The sequence below is a fragment of the Panthera uncia genome, chromosome B4, assembly GCF_023721935.1.
Source record: "Panthera uncia isolate 11264 chromosome B4, Puncia_PCG_1.0, whole genome shotgun sequence".
NCBI classification, from domain to species: domain Eukaryota; kingdom Metazoa; phylum Chordata; class Mammalia; order Carnivora; family Felidae; genus Panthera; species Panthera uncia.
Window position 1 is genome coordinate 14,952,564 of NC_064809.1, and position 25,152 is coordinate 14,977,715.

The window sequence follows — 25,152 nt, forward strand, 5'->3', positions numbered from 1 at the left end:
CGCAAAGCCACTGCTTGTTGGCCACGTGCTGTGCCAACCATGTCTACAGGTCTTTTTTAACCTGTGGTATCTCATTTCATCGAATCCTTAGGATAGCCTAGGAAATGTGCATTGATTTCCTAATTTATAGATAAGAAAAGTGATAAATTTATAGATAATTCTAATTTATAGATAAGAAAAGTGATAAAGGGGCAGGGATGTGGAGGGTGGGGGGAAATGATTTCAGAATGTCTTTTAAAGAAACAGCTTGAGAGCTTCAAAGGCATTTTCTTTTACCTGGTTCCCAGTCCATTTGTCACCATCCTCCAAATGTGTGTGGCTGGCGGTCTGTGTAGACCACTGTTTCTGGCAGGGGTTTCGCTCTTGGCCATGGAGGTGTTTGTCTTCACACTTTCAGTCGTGCCTTCTTCTTTCCAAGAGAATCCCTTCATTTAGGGAACATACGGAACTGTGGTTTTTGTTGTCAGTGATGGAAACTTGGTGAATCCTTAGTATGTGTTACAAATGAAAGTAAATAGGATAAGTGGAGAGGTATTTACTCTTTTGGGGGATGGCAAATTTCAGCTTCAATAAATTATAGTTGCTTTCATTATAACAAAGGATTTTTGCTTTTAATGATTTTTGAAATGTTTCTATGTGCCCTAGACACAATAAAACTTCTAGAGCGAAGAGGTTTTTATTCTTGTTTTTTTTTTTTATTATTGAACCTAGGTGTTTTCCCCCCAGTTTTTGTTTTTTTTTTTTTTTTTTTGGGGGGGGGGGGGGGGGGGAGTCTGTGAAATCATCAAGGTCAGAGAGTTTTGTCTTATGCATATTTGTATATCCAATTTCTGGCACATGATGGACTCCAACAGGAGTCTGATAGTAGATTCATGTGGATAGTGAATGAGTAGTAATGGCTAGTGATGATCAGTAGCCTCAGTATATATTTAATTTATCTGAAAAAAATGACAAAAAGTTCGGAGACAAGGCTGGTTTGGATAAAACTTACTGGTTATGAGTTTTTTTAGATGGAGATTACTGTTGAATTGACCAAGAGTGTGTACCTGTGACTAATGAGATGAAATTAAGCAAAAGGAATATGTGAGCTGAACACCAAGAAATATTTTCAATAGATGAGGATGGGATTAAATCAGGCAGAGGAGTCCCAGTGGAAGTGGCCGGGGGACATTTAACACCATGCATGTCACTTAAGGCTGCAGTGAACTTACACAATTTACTAGAGACTGACTCTGGCTTTGGCAGGGTGATAAATGGGACCATATCTCTAGTCTCATTGATTCTTTTTCTTACACGGGTATACATTCACAGCCTCCCATCCCCTATGGACAGAATTTATGTGTGTGTTAAATTTTCTGATTATGGTTTTCTTTTTTTTCCAGAAAACACTCTTTTCAGAGCATCTCCTGGTATCATCAGAAATGTCCTCCTTAAGTGGGAAAGTCCAAACTGTTTTGGGCCTGGTAGAGCCAGGCAAACTGGGCCGCACTCTGACCCACGAACATTTGACAATGACCTTTGACTGCTGTTACTACCCACCTCCTCCACGTTACAAAGCTACCTCCGAAGAACCTATTATGATGAAAAATTTATTTTGGATTCAAAAGAACCCTTATTCCCATAAGGAGAATCTTCAGCTGAATCAGGAGACGGAAGCCATCAGGGAAGAACTGTTGTATTTTAAAGCCAACGGTGGAGGGGCTTTGGTCGAGAACACTACTGTTGGCATCAGCCGAGACGTGAAGACTTTGAAGTGGCTTGCCGAAGAGACCGGCGTCCATATCATATCTGGAGCTGGATTTTATGTGGACGCAACTCACTCTCCAGACACCAGAGCCATGTCAGTGGAACAGGTAAGAAGCCCCAAGTTGTTCAGCAATGTTTGCACGTAAACTCAGAAAAGCCAGAACTCCAGACGTCGGATTACCCCCGTGTGTCACCTACATTTGGAGAATGTCACTGACTCAGAGGTAGCTGGGCATGCTACAGAAGTTTGCTAGCTAGCAAAGGCATCTGCCAGTTGGGACCCAAATTAGGAACATTTCATTTCGTGAAGAAAAAAAGTGTGAAGGAAGGAGCTCTTAACCCACTGGTCACTGGAAAACCCCAAGTGTGAACGCTTAGATTTGTATGTATTGTGTCTGTGCTCAGTGGTGGTGCCACAGTCTGTTTGTAAACCTCATTTTTCCATTATAAACTTCAGTTATGTAACCTCGATTTTCTTGTTGGATTTTATAATAACCAGCAATAAAAATTCACTGCAGGGTGAAACTTGGCAGGCAGAGACTTGGCGCATTTGCGAATATGTTTCCTTCTTTTACAAAACAGGAGGGGTGGTGGAAGAAAATCCATTCCTGTTTTTGTTATCATATGATCTGAGGCAAGAATGGGCAGAAGGAAGTAAATCTTTCAGAGATAAAAAGAAAGAATTAACCACAAGTCTTTTTTGCATATACATGTGCTCTCTTTCTGTGATAGTAACTTAATGTGTTTATACATACTGTATTCATTTGTACGTGTCTTCCATTATCTGCTTGATAGGCAAGAAATGTCACCCATAGTGTTTGCAAAGAATCAGTCAATTATTAAAATCTTCATATTTCAAAGCTTTATTTGCATTATTTTCCAATCAGCCCTTTACCTTTTTATATGTCTATTATTTGAAGACTATCCTGAAGTCAGCTATCATACATTCTTCCAACCACTCTTAGTAGTAAATATACATATGAACCAAAAAATATGATATTAATATCATGTGCTGTGAATTTCCTATGCTGTATGGGACCAAGGGCTGCATAAATAAGGGAGGACTAAAGAATCAGTTAATACAGTGGACGTATGTTCAAGGGCAGTCTTTTTACGCTCTAGATGTTCCTCAGGTTAAATTACAGTTTGTTTGTTTTTTTCTCATCTGAATGTACTTGCATGAAGTCACATCTTTTTCCCTATAGCTTTCTAAAGCCCCAAATTTCTTGTGAAATAATCACAGTAAGATATTATTGAGTCTTTGATTTAGAATAACTTGTGGAATTTGAGACTTGGCCTTTCTCATTGGCCAGTATTCGCTGAATGGATGTCAAGCAGATTTTTTAAAGCACGAATGACGAAATGATTAAATTTCATTCCCACACTGTGGTGACTATGGGCTGATAAATTCCACAATCTGTAAAGTATCTTCTTTCCCACTCTTCCTTAGCTTACTGATGTCCTCATTAATGAAATTCTCCATGGAGCTGATGGAACTAGCATCAAGTGTGGTGTCATTGGAGAAATTGGTTGCTCCTGGCCTCTGGCAGAGAGTGAGAAGAAGGTTCTTCAGGCAACAGCTCATGCTCAGGCTCAGCTCGGCTGTCCTGTTATTATTCATCCTGGAAGGAATCCAAGCGCACCATTTCAGATTATCCGAGTGTTGCAAGAAGCAGGTGTAGACGTCTCCAAAACGGTTATGTCCCACATTGATAGGTAAGCAGACTATCTCCAAATAAGTCCCAAGGCACCAGGTGATTTCGGATGATCAAATAAATAGTATCGTCAGATTAATGAAATACTAATCACCTAGAGAAAACCACTAACTACCTGGATGATAGTATTTATAATGTTTTACAATAGACACCAATAAAAGTCGTTGCTGCCATTTTTGTGTCCCGACTCTGGGTGTGTTAGTGTCCTAGGTATTTTGTGTAAATAATTCCTTTTAATTTACTGAGTCCTCCCCAACTCTTCATAATAACTGTCTCTATGCACGTTGTCTCTGATATTACAGTAGGTGCCAATTGTACACGCTCAGTATTTGTCAGTTGGGGGATAAATTTCTCTGCAAATATAGAAGGAAGGGAAAGTGAATGGTTTCACCCTGAGAAGAAAACCATAAATGTAAACATTCAAGTTTGCTGTTGTGACTGGTGGTTTGAATCCTCTGAATTTTGCAAATGCAATTAGAAAACATGATAGTAATAGGTATAATGATTTGTCTGGCAGTATTCTTAGTTTCCTACAGCTGCTATCACAAATTAGAAGACACTGGGTGACTTAAAATACAGAAATTTCTTTCTCACAGTTCTGGGGGCCAGACTCTGAGATGAAGGTGCTGGTGGGACTGTACTTGTTCAAAGCCTCCAGGGGAAAAATCTACCTTCCTTCTTCCTTCCATTGTCGGGTTGTTCCAGACATTCTTGGCTTGCGGCCGTATAACTTCAGTTTCTGCCTCTTTCTTCACATGGCTTCCTCCTATCTGTCTGTGTCGTCTCTTCATTTCTTAGAAGGACACATCGTTAGATTTAGTGTCTACCCAGATAATCCGGAATGATCTCATCCCGAGACCCTTCGCTTCATCACAACGGCAAAGACTCTTTTCCCAAAGAGGATCATTTTCAGAGGTGCAGGGGTTAAAACATGGACAGATCTTTTTGGAGTCCACCCCTCAACTCCCAACACATTATATTAGATGTGTAGGAGCAAGCAGAATAAATGACTATCTGAACAGGTGTTGACTACAGTTTGTTTTATGAAAAGGCCTGACAGTGTTGCAAAGGCTAGACATTAGCCTTTGATTAACGAATTAAATTGATTAAGGAAGTAACACAGTACAAATGAGACTAATAATACATTACAATTACTTCTATCTTGTATAGTGGAATAAAGCCATATCAACAGACTGGTAAATTCTCATAATCACACCTGGCATTCAGCTATTTAATAAACTCACAGTCCTACAGAATGTACTGAAACAATGCTTCTACTTAATAGAAATATTATAAAAGCCTGTGCTGAGAAAAGTAAGTTATAGCTGTGGCCGAATAGAGAAGCCAATATTAATGACTGAGAACGTCAAGGTAAAGGCAATTTTCCTGGCAACTGGGTTAGTATCAAGAACAGTACATACATGGCTATTTTCTCTTTTTTTTAATTTAAAAAAAAATTTTTTTTAACGTTTATTTATTTTTGAGACAGAGAGAGACAGAGCATGAACGGGGGAGGGGCAGAGAGAGAGGGAGACACAGAATCGGAAGCAGGCTCCAGGCTCTGAGCCGTCAGCCCAGAGCCCAACGCGGGGCTCGAACTTACGGACCGCGAGATCTTGACCTGAGCTGAAGTCGGACGCTTAACCGACTGAGCCACCCAGGCGCCCCTATACGTGGCTATTTTCAAACTCTTCTGGTCATACTGATAAAATACAGGGATGCTTCTAGATCCCCGTCGTAGACATAGTGCACCATAGTATGAAGAAGAGACTCTTTGGACCCAGAGACACCTGCTTTTGAATCTTCACTCTACCATGTGCCATGAGATCTAGGGTAGGTTCATGCGAATTTAAAATAATGTATTTGATCATGTTACCTTGGATGATACAGAACATATGTAGTGTCTCTAATCAAGAAAGATGATTCTTTAATACTCATTAAACAATGTGAAGTATGTCATGCAAACGAGCAAGATATATTTTAAATTTCATAAATATTTCTTAGGTTCTTGAAAACATTTGTATCATGCTACGATTATGCTCTCTATAGGTCCATTAGACTACAGTTATTAAATTAACTATGTTCAAATATTGTATATTCCTACTGATTTTGTGACCGCCCAACTGATTGATTACAAAAAGCAGTATGTTAAAATCTATTACAGTGGATTTTTAGCTTCTGATTGCGTGTGTGCGCGCGCACGTGTGTGTGTGTGTATGTGTGTGTGTGTGTGCGCGCGTGTATGTGTGTGTATTTTTTTTTTTTTTTATTTTTTTTCAACGTTTTTTATTTATTTTTTTTTGGGACAGACAGAGACAGAGCATGAATGGGGGAGGGGCAGAGAGAGAGGGAGACACAGAATCGGAAACAGGCTCCAGGCTCTGAGCCATCAGCCCAGAGCCTGACGCGGGGCTCGAACTCACGGACCGCGAGATCGTGACCTGGCTGAAGTCGGACGCTTAACCGACTGCGCCACCCAGGCGCCCCGCTCCTCTTTTTTTTTTTTTTTTTTTTTTTAATTTTTTTTTTTTTTAAATTTTTTTTTATGTGTGTGTATTTTGAAGCTATGCTGTCACAAGTTTTTTTACCTTCCTGGTGAATTGAAATTTATTTCAATGTATATTGAATTGCTTTATCTCTAGTAATTTGAGTAACGCTTTTTGTTTGAAAGGCTGTTTTATCTGATGCTAGTGCGACTATACTGATCTTTCTGTATTAGTTTTATAATTTAGATGTGTTTTACATAAGGGGCATGTGGCTGGGTTTGGGATTTTACCCAGTCTCTTCTTTTATATGAAAAATTCAGTTTACATACATTGACCATGCTTACTAAAATGTTTACCCCACCTTTTCTTTTTGTCATAGTTAATGTCATTCTTTCTTGATTTCTTTTACTGATTTTTTTCACCTCCTTATTTTATCTTTCCCCTTTAACACTTTGGAAGGTAAATATACTATTTCTATCCTATTAGTGGTTATGATAGAAAATGTAACATGTATCAAATGTAACATATCAAATTTTAAATATAATAAATTTCTTACCAACCTTCCTGGTAAGACAAAGACCCTAGAACCCTTCAGTTTCAATCATCTACCATCTAAGTTTTATACCGTTTTTTTTTTTCCAGAATGTGTGTCTATTTTCTTTTTCTAATCCCAGTGATTAGACATGATTTTACTATCATAAGACATATTGATGGTCACTGTATATTTAGATTTGCCTTTCTGCTGGCAATTTTCTTTGCTCACCATTTGCTCTTACATCTCAGGTCTTTATCCTTGAATTTCCTAAGGTAAATCATTTGAAGATCCTTTGATGTGTATCTGTTTTGGTAATAAAAACTTAGCATATAGGTATCTGAGAATGCCTTCATTCCTTCATTCATAAGAGGTAATCAAATAGAAAAGGCAATTTATCATAATTAATTAAAATATACAATTCTAATTAAAAGTTAGTTTTTCTAAGCCCTTTAAAGATATTCCATTTTCAACTGAAATATGGTACTGCCGTTCATAAGTCGGCTGAATCTAATTATGCTTCCTTTGAAGTAACGTGCCTTTTTCTTTCTGTTTTTAACCTGTCTCTGGTAGTCTGTATTTGCACTATGATCTATCTCAGTGTGAAATTCTTTTTATGGCGTATCCTTGGGATTCTTGGATATGAAAATGTAGTTTTCATTGTTTCTGGAAAACTTTAGCCATTGTGTCTTTGAATATCACTCTATCTGTATCTTCTTGGTTATTTGCATCATAAACTCCAATTTGATATATGTAGGATCTTATTACCTGTTCTGCAGGTCTCTTAACATCTCCTTCCTATTTCCATCCATTTGCATATTTGAACTATTTTTCTTAAAGTTCTATCTTCCTATTTACTACTTCCCTCTCCAGCAAAATCAATCTGTTGCCTAGCCTATCAACTTGGTTTACAGTATTAAGAATAGGGGTACCTGGGTGGCTCACTCGGTTAAGGGTCTCACCCTTGATCTTGGCTCGGATCATGATCTCACGATTCATGAGTTCGAGCCCCACATCAGGCTCTGCACTGACAGTGCAGAGCCCGCTTGGGATTCTGTCTCTCCCTCTCTCTGCCCCTTCCCAGCTTGTTCTCTCTCTCTCTCTCTCTCAAAATAAATAAATAAACTGAAAAAAAATAAGAACATAAAACTTAAAACCGTAGTCTTTTCAAAAAAAATTCTGTAAGTTCTGTTTGTTTACTTTTTACATCTGCTTGGTTAATTCTGATAATTTCTTTTTCCTTCAATATGTTTACAATTAAATCTTTAAAAAATATTAAACATATAGGGGCGCCTGGGTGGCTCAGTCAGTTGACTGTCCGACTTCAGCTCAGGTCATGATCTCACAGCTCGTGAGTTCGAGCTCCGCGTCGGGCTCTGTGCTGACAGTTCAGAGACTGGAGCCTGCTTCGGATTCTGTGTCTCCCTCTCTCTCTGCCCCTAACCCACTCACATTCTTTCTCTGTCTCTCTCAAAAATAAAAATAAACATTAAAAAAATTTAAAAAATATTAAACATACCATATTTACCTTGTAATCAATAAATCTAATTTCTAAGGCCTGATTTTATAGTTTGTTGGTTCTTCTGGCTTTTATTCATGTGAGGTTATTTTCTCATATTAAAAAAATGTTATTGTGATCTTGGATTCCTTGGAAATTATCATGAATCCTAGGTTAGAAGATTTTTTTCCCATTTGTTTGTTTGTTTGTTTTGTTTATTTCTTACAGGCAGTTAGGGGGCATTGCCAATCTGGTTCTACTTTAGACTCAATTTTTGTAAATAAAAAAAATGTTTATTTATGGCAACATGCTCATAGTATAAAATCTACCATTGTACCCATTTTGAGGTATAAAGTTCAACGGTGTTGTGCAACCAATCTCCAGAACTCTTTTCATCTTGCAAAACTGAAACTCTGTACCCACTGAACAACAACTCCCCACTTCTCCTCCCCACTGGCCATGGCACCTACCATTCTATGAATCTGATGACTCCAGGTACCTCATTCAAGTCATACAGTATTTTTTGTATGTGTGTGACTGCTTAAACTTTTGACTTGAAGAGTTTCGAACCACACAGGTTCTATGAATTCTGTCCCCTAAACTCAGTGAGTGTGGGCTTGTGGTTATGGATTCTCACTGGAGACATTTTTTCTCACTCTGCTTCCCTTTCACCAGAAGACAATACTGAGAAAGGCATATCACCAAAGACTCCCTCTGTGAACCAGGTTTTTACCTATTCTGCCCACATGGGTAGTGTCTGGGGTGAGGGAGCCCTCCCTTTATGTACTGATGGGAACTGTGTTCTCCAGTTTACTTCCTGCCTTATCCAGGCTGGGCTCTGTCTCCCTTTGATCCATTAACCTACCCCTCTCCCCCACCTGCCAGGCAAATGAACACTCTAGGTCTCCCCTTACCTCTCAGTTTCTTTGCTCCCTTGTTGTTTCTGCACCATGAGAAAGTCCTTTACTTCCCCACCAGCCTAATCAAGCATTTAAAAATATGATTATTTTTTCCCTTTCATTATATTCAGTATTTTACATGCACTATGCTGGAGAGGCTTTCTCTGAATCTTTAGTCCGCCATACTATTTGAACCGCCTCATGGTGATTCGTAAAGAAGAATCTTTCTAATTCTCTCTATAGTTAGATATGTAGGTAAGTTAGAAAATTACGCTTGGCCCTAGTAGAAAGTTAGCTTTTGTTGGAAATTGTGAAATAAATCTTAACTCCTAGGACAGTAGGATAATTTTGCTCATAAAATCAAACAACATATATATGTACATATATATGTATACATATATATGTACATATATATGTATTTTTTTAACTAACAAAGGTACATTATCTGATTTTCAGGGGTTGCCATCCCAGTGCCTCCCTCTAGAATAGCTCAGGATGGAACTGAGAGGTTGGCCTGGCATCAGACAGATTCAGAGCATCCTAGAAAATCCTGAGACCATTTCTCAAACAGCCACCCATTCTGTACCTATATTAGGGACTATGCAGGGTTCCAGTGCCTGAAATACATACAAGTAGGAACATTTCAGTGAGAGTCAACTGGGCAAAATGGCTTCAGAAAAAGTAGTGCATTTAGAAAAACAAACGGAATAAAGTAACAGAAAAAAAAATAATCAGGGAGGCAGATGCCGGCAACTTTAGCTTTCTGATGTGGGTGTTCACAGCAAGACAGTTGCCAGGCTGACGTTTGACTAGGTCAGCCTTTCACAGACTCTCTGAGGTCTGCTGGGCTGTGCACGCAATCTGATCTGTACTGAAAGGGCAGCTTTCATAATGGGGACAAATCACAAAAGAGCATGTATTTCCTGCAACAAAATGCACGGACAACATACAAAAAAAGAAGAGCATTCTGAAAACAAGGCCTCCCAGGAAAACAAAACGGAACAAAACACAGAATCATTCCTTTCTCCCACCATGCCGTTTTAGGCATAAAAGAGACGGTTCTGAACCCACCGGCTGTTCTGATTGCCAGGTAACCAGTAAAGGCGCTAGCTCTGCCCTGTGGCTGCTTTTAGAACACGGGGGTCTCCCCCAGGACTGGCGCTCAGCCTTGACCACGCGTAAAATTGGTGCATTTATCCCCTTAGAGGTAAGACTTCTATCATTTCAGAATACAAAATAAAATATTCCAGCATGGACACAATCACGTTAAAGCAGTGAAATATTTGGAAGGGATATAAATCTTCACTAGCATTCATGCATAAGGCATTTTATCTTAAAATGTATGTTTACACACACACACACACACACACACACACACACAATACAACACAACACAACAACAATAGCAAAACTGTTATCTACCTATCCAAAAGGAACAGTTGGGACCCTGAGAGGGAAGAGTTAATGAATGGCAGACACCTCAGGACACCTCTGAACCACATTGTTGTCATGTGACCATTTGTGACCTGCTTACGGTCATTTACCTGGAGATAACAACCTGACAAGATAAATCTGCTTCGGTGTCTAGGCCCTCCCCTAACCATCTGTTCTCTTTAAGAAATATGGGTCTGTGGATGCGCCTATGGACTGCTGTGAATTTAGCCCTAGGGAACACTGCAGGGGGCTGTCCTTGACAGTTATAGTCACCCAAAGTCAACAGTTATTGGAAAATAACACCAGCACCTAAGTGTTCCTGTTTGGGTTGTTAATCCACAAAGGCTTTATGCCTTTTAATCATTTAGTATAATTTTACTCCCTGTTGAAACTCTATCTACATTTCCAGTTGGCATGTAATCACAGCCCTGTGTCTGCCCCTGGTCTAATATTTGGTGTATGTGATTAAAGAGGATACCCCATGGATAGTGTCTTTGCAATTCATCTCCAAGGAAATTTTATCCTTAATGTACTATAGAGTAGCTGTAGGTATTTTTGTGACAACACCATTCTTTCATTACCAGTGAAAGTTGGGTAAAGCAATATGGCTGGAAGGCATTTGGGTACTAACTATTTACTGATTAAAGTGTGAGTCCCAGGGAGGGCAAAAGACAGGTGCTATGCCTCCATCATTTTTCTACTTGGTTATCTATCTAACAAACCACAGAACTTTGATGGAAATCCAGGGCCCAGAGTTTGATTAGGGGCACAATAATAATCAAGTGTAGGAAGATAGCCCACCTCTCTCTTTGAAAATTGCTCCCTGTGGAAGGTAGAAGAATTTGACCCCAGGGTTCTGAAAGAAAAGGGAGGGCTCAGGGAATGGGCTAATAACACATTTTATTCTTCGTACCTCTGATTATTCATGCCAGATTCACCTCTTTATAGGTTACAATTTTGATATATTTTTTCATGCACTTAATTAGATGAAGTAAGAGGGTAGAATATTACTGCATTCATTCATTTATTCACTCGTTCAACAAATACTTATTGAGCGCCTCATTACCATGTACCAGACAGTGGAAAGTAGCAGGGAACAACATATTCTCTGCCTTCAAAACGATTACTGAATTATGGGGCACCTGGGTGGCTCAGTCGGTTAAGCGTCCGACTTCGGCTCAGGTCACGATCTCGTGGTTTGTGAGTTCGAGCCCCACATCGGGCTCTGTGCTGACAGCTCAGAGCCTGGAGCCTGCTTCGGATTCTGTGTCTCCCTCTCTCTCTGCCCCTCCCATGCTCATGCTCTGTCTCTCTCTGTCTCTCAATAATAACAAATAAACATTAAAAAAATGATTACTGAATTATAATTATGGTGACTTTTAACCTTAAGGTTGCCTTTGAAAAGCCACAAAAAAATTATCTGGGATTCTTGGAACTGTACACTTTTAATTCCTAGGAATCCTAGTGAATTAACGTGAAACCATTCAAAAACAATTCCAGGCAAATGTTTTGCAAACTTAAATTGAGCAAAACATCCTTATATACTTAAATAGTACGGCATTTTAAAGAAAGAACAATTGGAATGCTATGCACATGAAATGGTTTATAACATTTAGAATCCTGCGTGTACAATGCTGTATTTCTTAACAGTTTATTATTAGCATTATGCATATGCATGCATTATGTGCATAAGTAGAGCATGCCTGAGAGGAATGAGTACACACATTGGATAGTATATACATTGTGCACATTATTTATAGTAAAGAGAACTTATTTAGTCATATTGGCTCAGATCCTACCATGGAGTGAAAAATTAAAGGAAACAGTTCAGGCCACAAAGTAGAGGCCTGACAAGCAAGTGACAGTTTTTTTAAAAAGGAAATATTTACTAATAACACACCCCTTTTTAAAATTTGCTAATGTCCTCTGATATTTCTTCTGCTATCTCTGTGGCAGATGACAGGAAAGAAAAGCTAGAAAAAAGAAAAAAAAATAGATGCTTTGAAAGCATGTCATTATGGCCACATGTACATAACTTGTATGGTTGGGGCTGAATTTTATATAAAAGTCTACACTGGTTTGTAGGGAGCACTCACTGACACAGAAACACAAACACCGAACACATATCAGGTTACCATTGTGTGAGGATATCGGCAAGTAACTACATCATCAGTGTGTGTGTATCTATTTTCTTCTAGATTCTATGCATGGGACAATGGAGAAATGGGGTACGGGCGTCATGTGGCTTAATTTCTAGTTCTGACAACAGCACTTATTTGCTTGGTCTTGAGAAAGTCACTGAAGCCTTCAAGTCCTTCTCATCTGTCAAAGGGGGTTAAGAAAAACTGCTTCTAACCCTTAATGCATTATGTGCATTCCTCCCCTGTTATTGTTTACCATGGATTTCTTTTCATTGCAGGACCTATTCAATAAGAAAAAAACAAAGTGCAGACAAATGTTTGACAGATTGAAATGTAGCAGAACTTCTTTTTTTTTTTAATACGGAATTTATTGTCAAATCAGTCCCCATACAACACCCAGGGCTCATCCCAACAGGTGCCCTCCTCAGTGCCCATCACCCACCCTCCCCGCCCTCCCACCCCCTGTCAACCCTCAGTTTATTCTCAGTTTCTGAGAGTCTCTTATGGTTTGGCTCTCTCCCTCTCTAACTTTTTCTTTTTGCCTTCCCCTCCCCCATGGTAGAACTTCTTAATATACACGAGTAATGCCAAATAAAATGCAATTAAGTAATGCTGGTAATTGGTATTTGTGGAGTATCCCAAATTGTACTCTTTACAGACATTTGGGCAGATCAGCCCACGTCAGGGCCAAAGAAGGCATTGGTCAGATATTCTCTCCAGTACATTATACCCACCCAAAGCTTCTACCAGTAATTTTTTTTTCTAAAGTAATTTCTCATGACTCTGACACCATTCCCATGAAATGTGACATTTTAACAAATAGGATTGCCATGTCTATGAGATTTATCTTTACTTTTCTCAATACCATCATTCCCTGAACTGTGGACCGCCTTACATGAAAAATGCAACCTCTTTTGTGCTAGGTGGCAGCTGGAAAGTTCATATGGTAAAAAGCTCTTCCTAGGGTATATAAACTGTGAAATGTATTTTAAAATAAAGTTTTAATTACATTTCACAATTCGGAGCCAACTTCTGGTGTTAGTCTAATTTAAACAAGGGTTTTTCTCTCTTGCAGCCATCTGTTCCTTTTGCGTAAGCCTACCCTTAAGTCATAATATTGAAAGTGTGACGTCATTCCTTCTATGATGTCATTTAATATCTCTGCATGGTGTGGAACCAGGCAGGAGGAAGATGCTCGTTCAGATGTAGGTGATGGGGAATACAATTAATACATAACAATCTGAACTGTTTTTCTATTGCTTTCCATTCCCAGTGGTTTTCTAACATTGAAGAGACTGTGCTATAAAAGTAATGCCTTAAAACACAAAAAGATAAGTGATCTTTAAAATTCATATACGGAATAAACAAGTGTGTTCATGTGAATGCACCCTAATAATTGACGGTTTTGAGTTTGTGTGAAACCAAAGTTTCTGGGAAATATTTAATTGAAATAACAAATTATACTTGCTAACCGCAGGCAATGTTTAGATCACACATTAAGAATCTGCCTTAGTCAGTAGGAGGCTTGCCTGGTCCCACAAATACAACTCGATAATACAGCAGCATAAATAACCCAGAAAATGACCCAAAGACTACCAGAACGAACTCTACCCTTAAAGGTAGAGAAGAGACCACATCAGAGAGGGTATGAAGGATGGAGGCATGGTGTGGAACAAAAGGGACTCGCTGTCCTGAGGGGATGGGGGAGGCATCAGCGTGGAGAGGGGAGAGAAACAGACGACGACGATGTCGGGGAGGGTGGGGAGAGCCTGTACAGGGAAGACAAAAATCTCTGCAACACTTGACTTTGAAATCAAGAGGGGCCAACTTTTGTAAGTTCTTACAACCAGAGGGATTTAAAGCCTGGAATTTTAAAAATCAGAGGACTCAGTTCTGGGACAACCAAAGGGAGATAGGAAGCTGACTCCTTGTCCTTAAAGAGACAGCACAACAAGCAGCCCACGGAGATAGAGCCTGGAAGTGGCAGTTTGAAAAATGCCTGGAGCAAATGGGAAGGGAGTGCTATTTACCCATCTCAGAGCACATCAGAGGGGCAGGGATCACCAGGAAGACCCCTTCAGGAACAAAGGGGCTGTCAGGTTCCATTTCCCACCCCACCGCCCAGAATAAACACACAACCACCTGTGGGAACAAGCGTGACACTGCCATTGGCCACCTCACTCGCTTACACCAAGCCATGCCCACCTGTGCTTCAGTGGATCTGCTCTTCCCAGTCCTGCTTGCTTTAGTCCCAGTGCTGGGGTCTCCTCCCCCAGAAGAGCATTGCAAGCCTTGCCAACACCATGTCTCCTGACGGGCACATGTTGTGGGGCCTTGGTCCTGGCATCAGCGGCAGCAGGGGCAGCGGCCTGAAGGGAGGCCCTGCAGAAGCCCGAGCCATACTTTGTTAAAACCGTGTGCCCTGTCCATGCAGCCACGGTTCCCGGTGTGCACCTTGTTAAAACTGCATGCCTCACGCCAGCCAGGGGCCAAACACTGCCCACAAGAGGCAAAGAGAGCCTCTGCAGACAGCTGACCTGAGAGAGAGAGCAGCCAGGGCACAACTGCAGGGCACATGCAACGCATATAGGAGACACCTCCTGAAACGCCGGGCTCCGGGCAACACGGGACACTACAAGCCCTTTCAAAAGGCCGTTACTTTCAAGGACAGGGGATATAGTTGACTTTCCCAAGACACAGAAACAGATACAGAGAGTGAAACAAAAGGAAGAGACGGAGGAATATGTTCCAAATGAAAAAGACAGGACAACACTACAGCAAGAGATCTGAGCAAAACGGAGATAAATAATATACCTGATAGAGAATTTAAAGTAATGATCATAAAGATACTCGCTGGACTTAGAAAAGAGTGGCGGACCTCAGCGAGATCCTTAACAAAGAGATAAAAGAGAATGAATCAGAGATGAAGAACACAATAAATAAAATTTAAAAATATATACTAGTTGGAATAAACAGCGGGCTATAGGAATCAGAGGAATGAATTAGTGACCTAGAAGACAGAGTAATGGAAAGTAATCAAGATGAACAGATAAGAGAAAAAAATTTTGCAAAATGAGAATAGACTTAGGGAACCCAGTGACTCCATCAAGCGTAATAATATTTACATAATAGGGGTCCCAAAAGAAGGAGAGAGGAAAGGAGGCAGAACATGTATTTGAAGAAATAATAGCTGAAAACTTCCCCAACCTAGGGAGGGAAACAGATATCCTGGTCTAGGAGGCACAGAAAATGCCTCACAAAATCAACACGAGGAGGTCCACACTGAGACACATAGTAATTGAAATGGTAAAAAGTACTGATAAAAAAAATCTTAAAAGCAACAACAAAAAAGACAGTTACATATAAGGGAAACCCCATAAGGCTATCAGCAGTTTTTTCAACAGAAACTTTGCAATCCAGAAAGGAGTGGCATGATGTATTCAAAGTGCTGACAGGAGAAAAATCTGCAGCTAAGAATACTCTATCTAGCAAAGCTATTATTCAGAATAGAAGGAGAGATAAAGAGTTTCTCAGACAAACAAAAGGTAAGGAGTTTATGACCACTAATCCAGCCCTACAAGAAATGTTAAAGGGGACTCTTTGAGTAGAAAAGAAAGACCATAAGCAAAAGTAGGAAAAGTGAGAAACATAAAATCAGTAAAAATAAGTACATCTGTAAAAATCAGTCAAGGGATTCACAAAATAAAAGGATGTAAAATATGATACTATATCCCTAAAACATGAGATAGAGGGAAAGGAACAAAAAAATGGGTTAAAACTTAAGCAACCATCAACTTAATGTAGACTGCTATATGCTGAAGATGTTATAAACAAACCTAAGAGTAACCACAAATCAAAAACCAGTAATAGATACGCAAAGATAAAGATAAAGGAATCCAAGTATATCACTAAGGAAAGCCAGCAAACCTTGAGAGAGAGCAAGAGAAGAGAGGATCAGAGAAAATCTACAGAAACAACCACAAAACAAGTAACAAAATGGCAATAAAAATATATATATCAATAATTACTTTGTATTTAATGAACTAAATGCTCTAATCAAAAGACATAGGGTGGCAGAAGGGATTAAATAAAACAGAAACAACAACAACAAAAAAACAAGACCCATCTATATGCTGCCTGCAAGAGACTCATTTTAGACCTAAAGAAATCTGCAGATTGAAAGTGAGGGAATGGAGAAACATCTTGCAAATGCATGTCAAAAGAAACTTGGGGTAGCGATACTTATATTGGACAAAATGGACTTTAAAACAAAGACTCCAACAAGAGACAAAGAAGAACACCGAATAATAGCAAAGAGGACAATCTTTGTCCTTCCCGACAAGAAGATATATCAAATGTAAGTACTCATGCACTACACATGGGAGCACCCAAATATATTTAGCCGCTATTGACAAAAATAAAGGAAATAATCAATAGGAATACAATAATAGTAGGGAATGTTAACCTCCCACTTACATCAATGGACAGATCATCCAAACAGAAAATCAATAAGAAAACAGTGGTTTTGAATGACACACTGGACCAGATGGGCCTAATAGATATGGACATAGCATTCCATTCTAAAACAGCAGAATGCACATTCTTTTCAAGTGTACATGGAACATTCTCCAGAAGAGATCACATATTGGGCCACAAAACAAGTCTCAATAAATTAAAAAATACTGAAGTTATACCATGCATCTTTTCAGACTGCAATGCTGTGAAACTAGATCAACCACAAGAAAATACCTGGAAAGCACACAAATATATGCATGTTAAATTCCATGCTACTAAACAATGGATGGGTCAACCACGAAATCAAAGGAATCAAAAATCACATGGAAACAAAAGGAAAATGAAAATGAAGACATAATGGGCCAAAATCTTTGAAATGCAGAAAAAGCTGTTCTAAGTGGGACATTTATAGCACTACTGCCTACCCCCAAAAGCAAGAAAAATCTCAAATACACAACCTAACCTTAAAGCTAAAGGATCTAGAAAAAGAACAAAAAAACCTGAAACCAGCAGAAGGAAGGATAATACAGATAAGAGCAGAGATGAATGGGATAGAAACTAAAAAAATAAAACAAAACCACAGAACAGATCAATGAAACCAGGAGCTGGTTCTTTGAAAAGGTCAACAAAATTGATTAACCTCTAGCCAGACTCATCAGAGAGAGAGAGAGAGAGAGAGAACTCAAATAAGCAAAATCAGAAATGACAGAAGAGAAATAACAACCAACACCACAGAATATAAATGATTATAAGAGAATGTTATGAAAAATCATATGCCAAACTTTGGATAACCTGTAAGAAATGGGTAAATTCCTAGAAACATATAACCTACCAAAACTCAAGCAGGAAGAAACAGAAAACTTCAACCAATTACCAGCATTGAAACTGAATCATTAATCAAAAAACTCCCAACAAACAAAAGTTCAGGATTGGATGGCCTCACAGGTGAATTCAACCAAACATTCAAAGTTAGAACCTATTCTTCTCAAACTATTCCAAAAAAATAGAAGAGGAAGGAACACTCCCAAATTCTACTCTATGAGGCCTACATTAACCGTAAGGCAAATAAAGATACCACAAAAAAAGAGAACCACAGGTCAGTATCTCTGATGACATAGATGCAAAAATACTCAGAAAAATATTAGAAAACCAAGTCCAGCAATATATTTTAAAAAATCATTCACCATGATCAGCGTGGGATTTATTCTCGGGAGGCAAGGGTAGTTCAATATTTCCAAATGAATCAGTTTGATATATCACATCAAGAAGAAAAAGGTTAAAAACCATATGATCATTTCAACAGATGCAGAAAAAAGCATTTGACAAAGCACAACCTCCATTTATGATAAAAAACCCTCAACAAAGTAGGGTGAGAGAGAACATACCTCAACATAGTAAAGGTCTTATACGAAAACCCCACATCATACTAACATCATACTCACGGGGGAAAAACTGAGAGCTTTTCCCTTAAGGTAAGAAACAAGACAAAAATGTCCACTCTCCCCACTTCTATTCCGCATAGTACTAGAAGTCCTAGCCACAGCAATCAGACAACAACAAAAAAATAAAAGGCATCCAAATAAGTAAGGAAGAAGTAAAACTATCATTGTTTGCAAATGACAAAATACTATATCTAGAAACCCCTAAAGACTCCACCATAAGGCTGGTAAAACTACTGATAAATTAATTCAATAAGGTTGCAGGATACAAAATAATACACAGAAATCCATAGCATTTCTATACACTAATAATGAAGCAGCAGAAAGACAAACTAAGAAAACAATTCCATTTATAGTTGTACCAAAAATAATAAAAAACCTAGGAATAAACTCAACCAAAGAGGTGAAAGACCTATACTCTGAAAATTATAAAACTCTGATAGAAGAAGCTGGAGACAACACAGATGGAAGATTCCAGGCTCACGGACTAGAAGAACAAATATTGTTAAAATGTTCATACTACCTAAAGCAATCTACAGATTTAGTGCAATCCCTATAAAAATAACAACAGCATTTTACACAGAATTAGAAAAAACAATTCTAAAATTTGTATGAAACCAAAAAAACCCTAAATAGCCAAAGCAATCTTGAAAAAGAAAAACAAAACTGGAACTAGCATAATTCCAGACTTCAAGTTATATTACGAAGCTGTAGTAATCAAAACAGCATGGTACTGGAACAAAAATACACACATAGATCAATGGAATAGAACAGAAAGCCCAGAAATAAACTTAAAATTTTGTGGTCAATTAATCTTTGACAAAGGATAAAAGAGTACGCCATGGGGAAAAAAAACAAATGATGCTGGGAAAACTGGACAGCTACATGAAAAAGAATGAAACTGGGTCATTACAGCACACATAAAAATCTCAAAGTGGGTCAAGGAATTAAATGTGAGATGTGAAACCCATAAAAATCCCAGAAGAGAGCACAAGCATCAGTGATTTCTCTGACACTGATCATAGCAACATCTTTCTAGATATGTCTCCTGAGGCAAGGGAAACAAAAGCAAAAATAAAGCATTGAGACTACATAAAAATAAAAAGCTCCTACACAGCAAAGGTAACAACCAGCAAAACTAAAAGACAACCTACTGAATGGGAAAAGATATTTGCAAATGAAATATCCAGTAAAAAAGAGTTCACATGCAAAATCTATAAAGAACCTATACAACTTAACACACACACAAAACACTGCAATTAAAAAATGGGCAGAAGACCTGAAAAGGTATTTCTCCAAAGAAGTCATCCAGATGGATAACAGGCACGTGAAAAGATGCTCAACATCACTCATCATCAGGGAAATGCAAATCAAAACCACAATGAGGTATTACCTCACAACTGTCAGAACGGCTAAAATACAGAAAGTCAGAAACAAGTGTTGGCGAGGATTGGAGAAAAAGGAACTCTCATGCATTGTTGGTGGCAATGCAAACTGGTCCAGCCACTGTGAAAGACAGTATGGAGGTTCCTCAACAAATTAAAAATAGAACCACCCTACTGGGCATTTACCCAAAGAATACGAAAACACTAATTCAAAGGGATAGCTGCATCCCTATGTTGATTGCAGCATTATGTATGGACAATAGCCAAGCTATAGAAGCCACCCAAGTGTCCAATGGATAAAGAAGAAGTGGTGTGTGTGTGTGTGTGTGTGTGTGTGTGTGTGTGTATAAATTTCCATTGATGAAATCTTGCCCATTTGCAACAACATGGATGGATCTAGAGAGTAAAATGCCAAGTGAAATAAGCCAGTCAGAAAACGACAAATACCATATGATTTCACTCATATGTGGGATTTAAGACACAAGACAAACAAACACTGGGGGAAAAAAGAATAGCAAACAAACCAAAAAACCAGACTCTTAACTAGGTAACAAACATGGCTGCCAGGGGCAGGGGTTGAAACAGGTGAAGGGGGTTAAGAGTACACTTACCATGATGAGCACTAAGTAGCATATGGAACTGTTGAAACACTATATTGCACATAGTATATTGTATATATAACACTGTATGTTAACTACACTGGAGCTAAAAAAAAAACCAACTTATTCTATTTAGTTTCTATTTTGGCATTAAAAATAAATGAAAATTATCAATTAAGAATTTCTCAGATTTATTAGGTGCAAGTGCCATTAGCAATATATGAACATATATGAATAGTGTCTTAGAATTATATTAATATTGAATTTATTAGATTATAGTAATTTATATATTAATTTCTTTGACACATTACATTCTATTTAAACATACATAAGTTATTATATTGATAGTTCTCAGTGAGCTTAGTAATTCTCTTAAGGAGTTGTTGAAAAACTCTTATAAAATAATAAAGAATCCCACATAACATTATCTGTACAAATATCCACTGGTTTTTAAATTGAGGAATTCAGTGGGGACAGAGATTAAAAGGTTATTTTGGGAATTACTTTGGTGATAACTAATTTTTATAATAATCAGTCACTAAAATTCAACATTGTTTTTTAAAACTTTTAAAACATTTTTTATTTATTTTTGAGAGAGAGAGAGAGACACAGTTCAAGTGAGGAGGGGCAGAGAGAGAGGGAGACACAGAATCGGAAGCAGGCTCCAGGCTCCGAGCTGTCAGCACAGAGCCTGACGCGGGGCTTGAGCTCAAGAACCATGAGATCACGACCTGAGCCCAAGTCGGACGCTCAACTGACTGAGCCACCTAGGCACCCCAACATTGTTTTTCATAAATAAGTTGTGTATACACACCCACTTATTATTGTATTTCTGTGCCAATTCTAAAAAATTACTTGGTCAAGTTCATTACTTTTAGCATTGAATGTATTCTGTGTTTCTCTTGGAATCAGGCCATGAGCTGGTCTGATCTCAAATTAGCGCTGCCCTCATGGTACTAAGTCTCTAGGCCCAGGAATTCACAGATGGGACTGGCTGATGGATTACAACACGGTCAACAATGCAGTGTAATGGAAAGTGAACTGCATTTGGAGTAGGAATACTTGATCACTCAAAAGATCCAAGCTTTAGTTTCCTCTTCTATATAATAATGATAATATGTAGTAAAATGATTTCACCAGTTGATTGTGAGTTTCAGAACCTGCTCCTCCCATGCTCTTGGTGTCATTTAACGACACCAATATCTAATCGACTGCCCAAGACAGGCCCTCGATTCTCCTTCTCCACCGCTGTCACTATGGGGACAGTGACTCGTGGCTTCCTCTTCCTGCTGTGTGCCCTATTCTGGTCGAACACAGCATTATTCACCCAGGTGTTAAATTCCTCCCTTCCCTGCACCCCCACATGATGAAACCTGTCTACTTTACGAAGATCTCCGAATACAACCCCTCCTATGCATTCCTTCTTGTTGACTTAATTCAGGCCCTCATCTGCCCTCTGAACTACTGTAATCATCTTCAAACAGGAATCATTCCCTTTGCCTCACCCACGTGGCCACCAATTTTGATCTTTCCAGTGCAAACTGGATTACATTCCACCCTGAGTCACAGCTCTTTAGTGACCCCTTCGCCTTCAGTACAAATTCCAGATATCTTGGTCATCTGGCCTCTACCCATCCTTTCACCTCATCTCCCATGAACTCCAGTACACACACCAAATTTGGACCAAGGCCACCCCGACTGTGACCCTGAGTGCCCCGTGCTGATCATTCTTACATGCTTCTCACACAAGCTAGTCCCTTTGCTACGAATACTCCATTCTCCCTTATCTACTCGGCAGAGTCTGTTTGCAAACACAGTAAGTTCAACAGAGGTTTTCTTCTTAAGAAAGCTTTTCCTGAAGGAGCCAAGAAGGGTTTGTTATCTCCTTCTCTGTGCCAGCCCGTTCCTAGCAGTACTTTTATTATGACTTGGTAGGTCTGGAAAACAATCGTTTGCATGTCTCTTTTTTCCTAATAGACACTGAACTTCTTGAAGGATGGGACAGTGTGCTGTCTTTGTTTAGCCAACTAATATCTCATCCTGTAAGTTGATGATCAGTAGTTTCTTGGGGTGCCTGGGTGGGGCAGTCAGTTAAGCGCCTGAGTTGACCTTGGCTCAGGTCATGATCTCAAGGTCTGTTAAGTCCGAGCCCCATGTGGAGCTCTGCCCTGGCAGCGCAGAGCCTGCTTGGGATTCTGTCTGTCCTTCTCTCTCATCTCCCCCACTTGGGCTCTCTCTCTCAAAATAAATAAATAAACTTAAAAATTTTTAAGTAATAATTTCTTTTTTTTAATATTTATTTTTGAGAGAGACAGAGAGCGAGTGAGAGAGAGAGAGAGAGAGAGAGAGAGAGTGTGTGTGTGTGTGTGTGTGTGAGAGAGAGAGGGGGAAGGACAGAGAAAGAGGGAGACAGTATCTGAAGCTGGCTCCAGGCTCTGAGTCATCAGCACAAAGCCTGATGCAGGGCTTGAACCCACGAACCATGAGATCATGACCTGAGCCAAAGTCGGACACCTAACCGACTGAGCCACCCAGATGCCCCAAAAGTAATAATTTCTTATTGGTGGATGGATGGGTGGCTGCATGGATAGGTGGATGGTTGCCTCTTCCCTCATGGACTTTATTATTTTTTTTTTAAGTTTATTTATTTATTTTTGAGAGCGAGAGAAAGAGCGAGAGAAAGAGAGCGAGAGCACATGTGTGAGCAGGGGAGGAGCAGAGACAGGAGAGCAAGGGAATCCCAAGCAGGCTCCGTGCTGTCAGTGCAGAGTCCTATGTGGGGCTTAAACTAAGGAACTATGAGCTCATGACCTGAGCTGAAATCAAGAGCTGGATTCTTAACCAACTGCACCACCCAAGCCCTCCCCTCATGCACTTTGGCTCTGATAATTACAGCTTTATCATCAGGAACAGCAAGATTCTTTTTCTTTTTTCTGCTCTTGCCTCTCAACAGGTGTACTTCATTATCATCCATCCGGCAACACCTGAACCCCACCAACCTTTATCTGAATCATCTTCTATTCAATAGACTCCACCCAAACGAGTTATTCTTTTCATTTTTCTTTCACAACACTTTGTATTCATTTGTACTAAAAAAAACCTTTCAACACATTTAATTGTAATTATTAGTCTAAATACCTATCTCCTTCCCTTTGGCTTTACATTCGTTAAGACAGCAGCTTAAACATCTCCCTCATATCTGTATTTCCAGCGGAGGCTAGCACAAGGTAGGTGATGGTACAAGATAGTAGATGCTTGCTGAATTAATTCATGAAGGTGTGCTTGAATGTATGAAATGAAAGAAGGCATTTGAGAGTTCTTTGAAACTGGAAAGCCCAAGACAAATGTTAGATACTGTTATCATCTTGATCACACCCACGAATCATATTCTTTGCTGCTTGGTTCTTTCGACCCTTGTCTAAACTATCACTTCACACAGACTTCCTTGCTCCCACTCAGAATGCATTTTGACATTAAACTAAACCCCTCAGCACTCGGATAAGATCTAGAGTATAAAGAAGTTTGACAAACAGAATCAACTGTCATGCGATTTAGTACCAGCCTTAAAACACTAGGGAATGATAACCATATTCTGAAACTGAAGATAGCCAAATCGCTTCAGGTACCACTTTGTGGCTGATGGCAATATGTCTGTCATAAATTTATGCCTGTTCCTGATATAGACAGAATTTGTTTATTAGTTAGGGAGCATAAACATAAAACATGCAACAGGAGAAAGAGTATATATAATATGAGTGACAGGAACAAATACTTGATACAAAAATTTCAGCTTCTTCCTGGGAAATCCCAGGATATTTTACAACGACATTGTAACCACTTCATCCACCTTGAACAAGGAACTTTCTCCAGTGTGAAATGCGGGAGCCCTTCTGTATCTCAAAATCACCCCACTGACTGCTTAGGGCAAGAGGTGAAAAATAATTACCTTAAAGGCTGGGGAAGATTGGAATAAGAAAGAATATCATTTTCATGGATCTAGAATATGGAATGAGCAGAATTAGAGTTGACACCTTGTATGAGAAGCCCTACGAGATCCCTGACGACCGGGAGGACCAGGACCTCTTTAATCCTCATCTGAAAGACGTCAAGCAGAGTACATTTTCCCAAGGTACCATTCTGACATTTGGGGTCAATCCTTTCTCCAAGTGAAAAAAAAAAAAAAGTCACTTGCATAAATGTGACTTCAGTAGCACCTTGACAGTCCCTGGAAGTCATCCAACGGAATGTCAGTTGAATGTGGCTAAGTCACCTTGTTAGACATTCATGGTGCAGGGTTACTAGTTTGTGATGGGGTGCACTTCACCATAGCTGAGTCTCAGCGCCGGCGAGTGGATGGATGTGGGTGCTTCTCCCAACACAGAAGGGGCTACATGGCCTAAGAACATGGATTTGGAGACAAATACAGTCTAGGTTTATTCTCAGTCCCTCAGTCTGGAAGTTGAGTTCCTTAACTTTTCTGAGTCTCAAGTTTCCCTGTCTATGAAATGGGGATGATCAGACCTTCTTCATACAGTTTTTGTAAGGATTAAATGAGATAGGGCTGTTTTAAATACCTGATGATTATTATGTGTTGACTGTCTTGCTTTACCTACTATCCCCCACTAATAGCTTATACCAAATTCTGGGATTTTTTTCAGGATTTTCCTTGAACATTGTGCATGATCACTGACACTATTTTCTCCCCGTAGATTTTGCGCAACAGTAAGGAGAATTAAGGTGAATTCATTTCTTAGTCACCTTCA

At 39.3% G+C, this 25,152-nt stretch overlaps 1 protein-coding gene across 1 annotated transcript in view; it reads left to right on the forward strand.

The window, feature by feature from the left end:
* Window positions 1-178: 178 nt before the first annotated feature.
* Window positions 179-25,152, forward strand: part of PTER (phosphotriesterase related) — a 35,800-nt gene continuing 10,826 nt past the window's right edge. Inside the window, exons 1-2 of the mRNA XM_049626904.1 lie at window positions 179-1,853; window positions 3,197-3,462. Of these exons, the coding sequence (XP_049482861.1) occupies window positions 1,338-1,853; window positions 3,197-3,462 (782 nt within the window). The 5' untranslated portion in view covers window positions 179-1,337. The remainder of the gene's footprint in view (window positions 1,854-3,196; window positions 3,463-25,152) is intronic.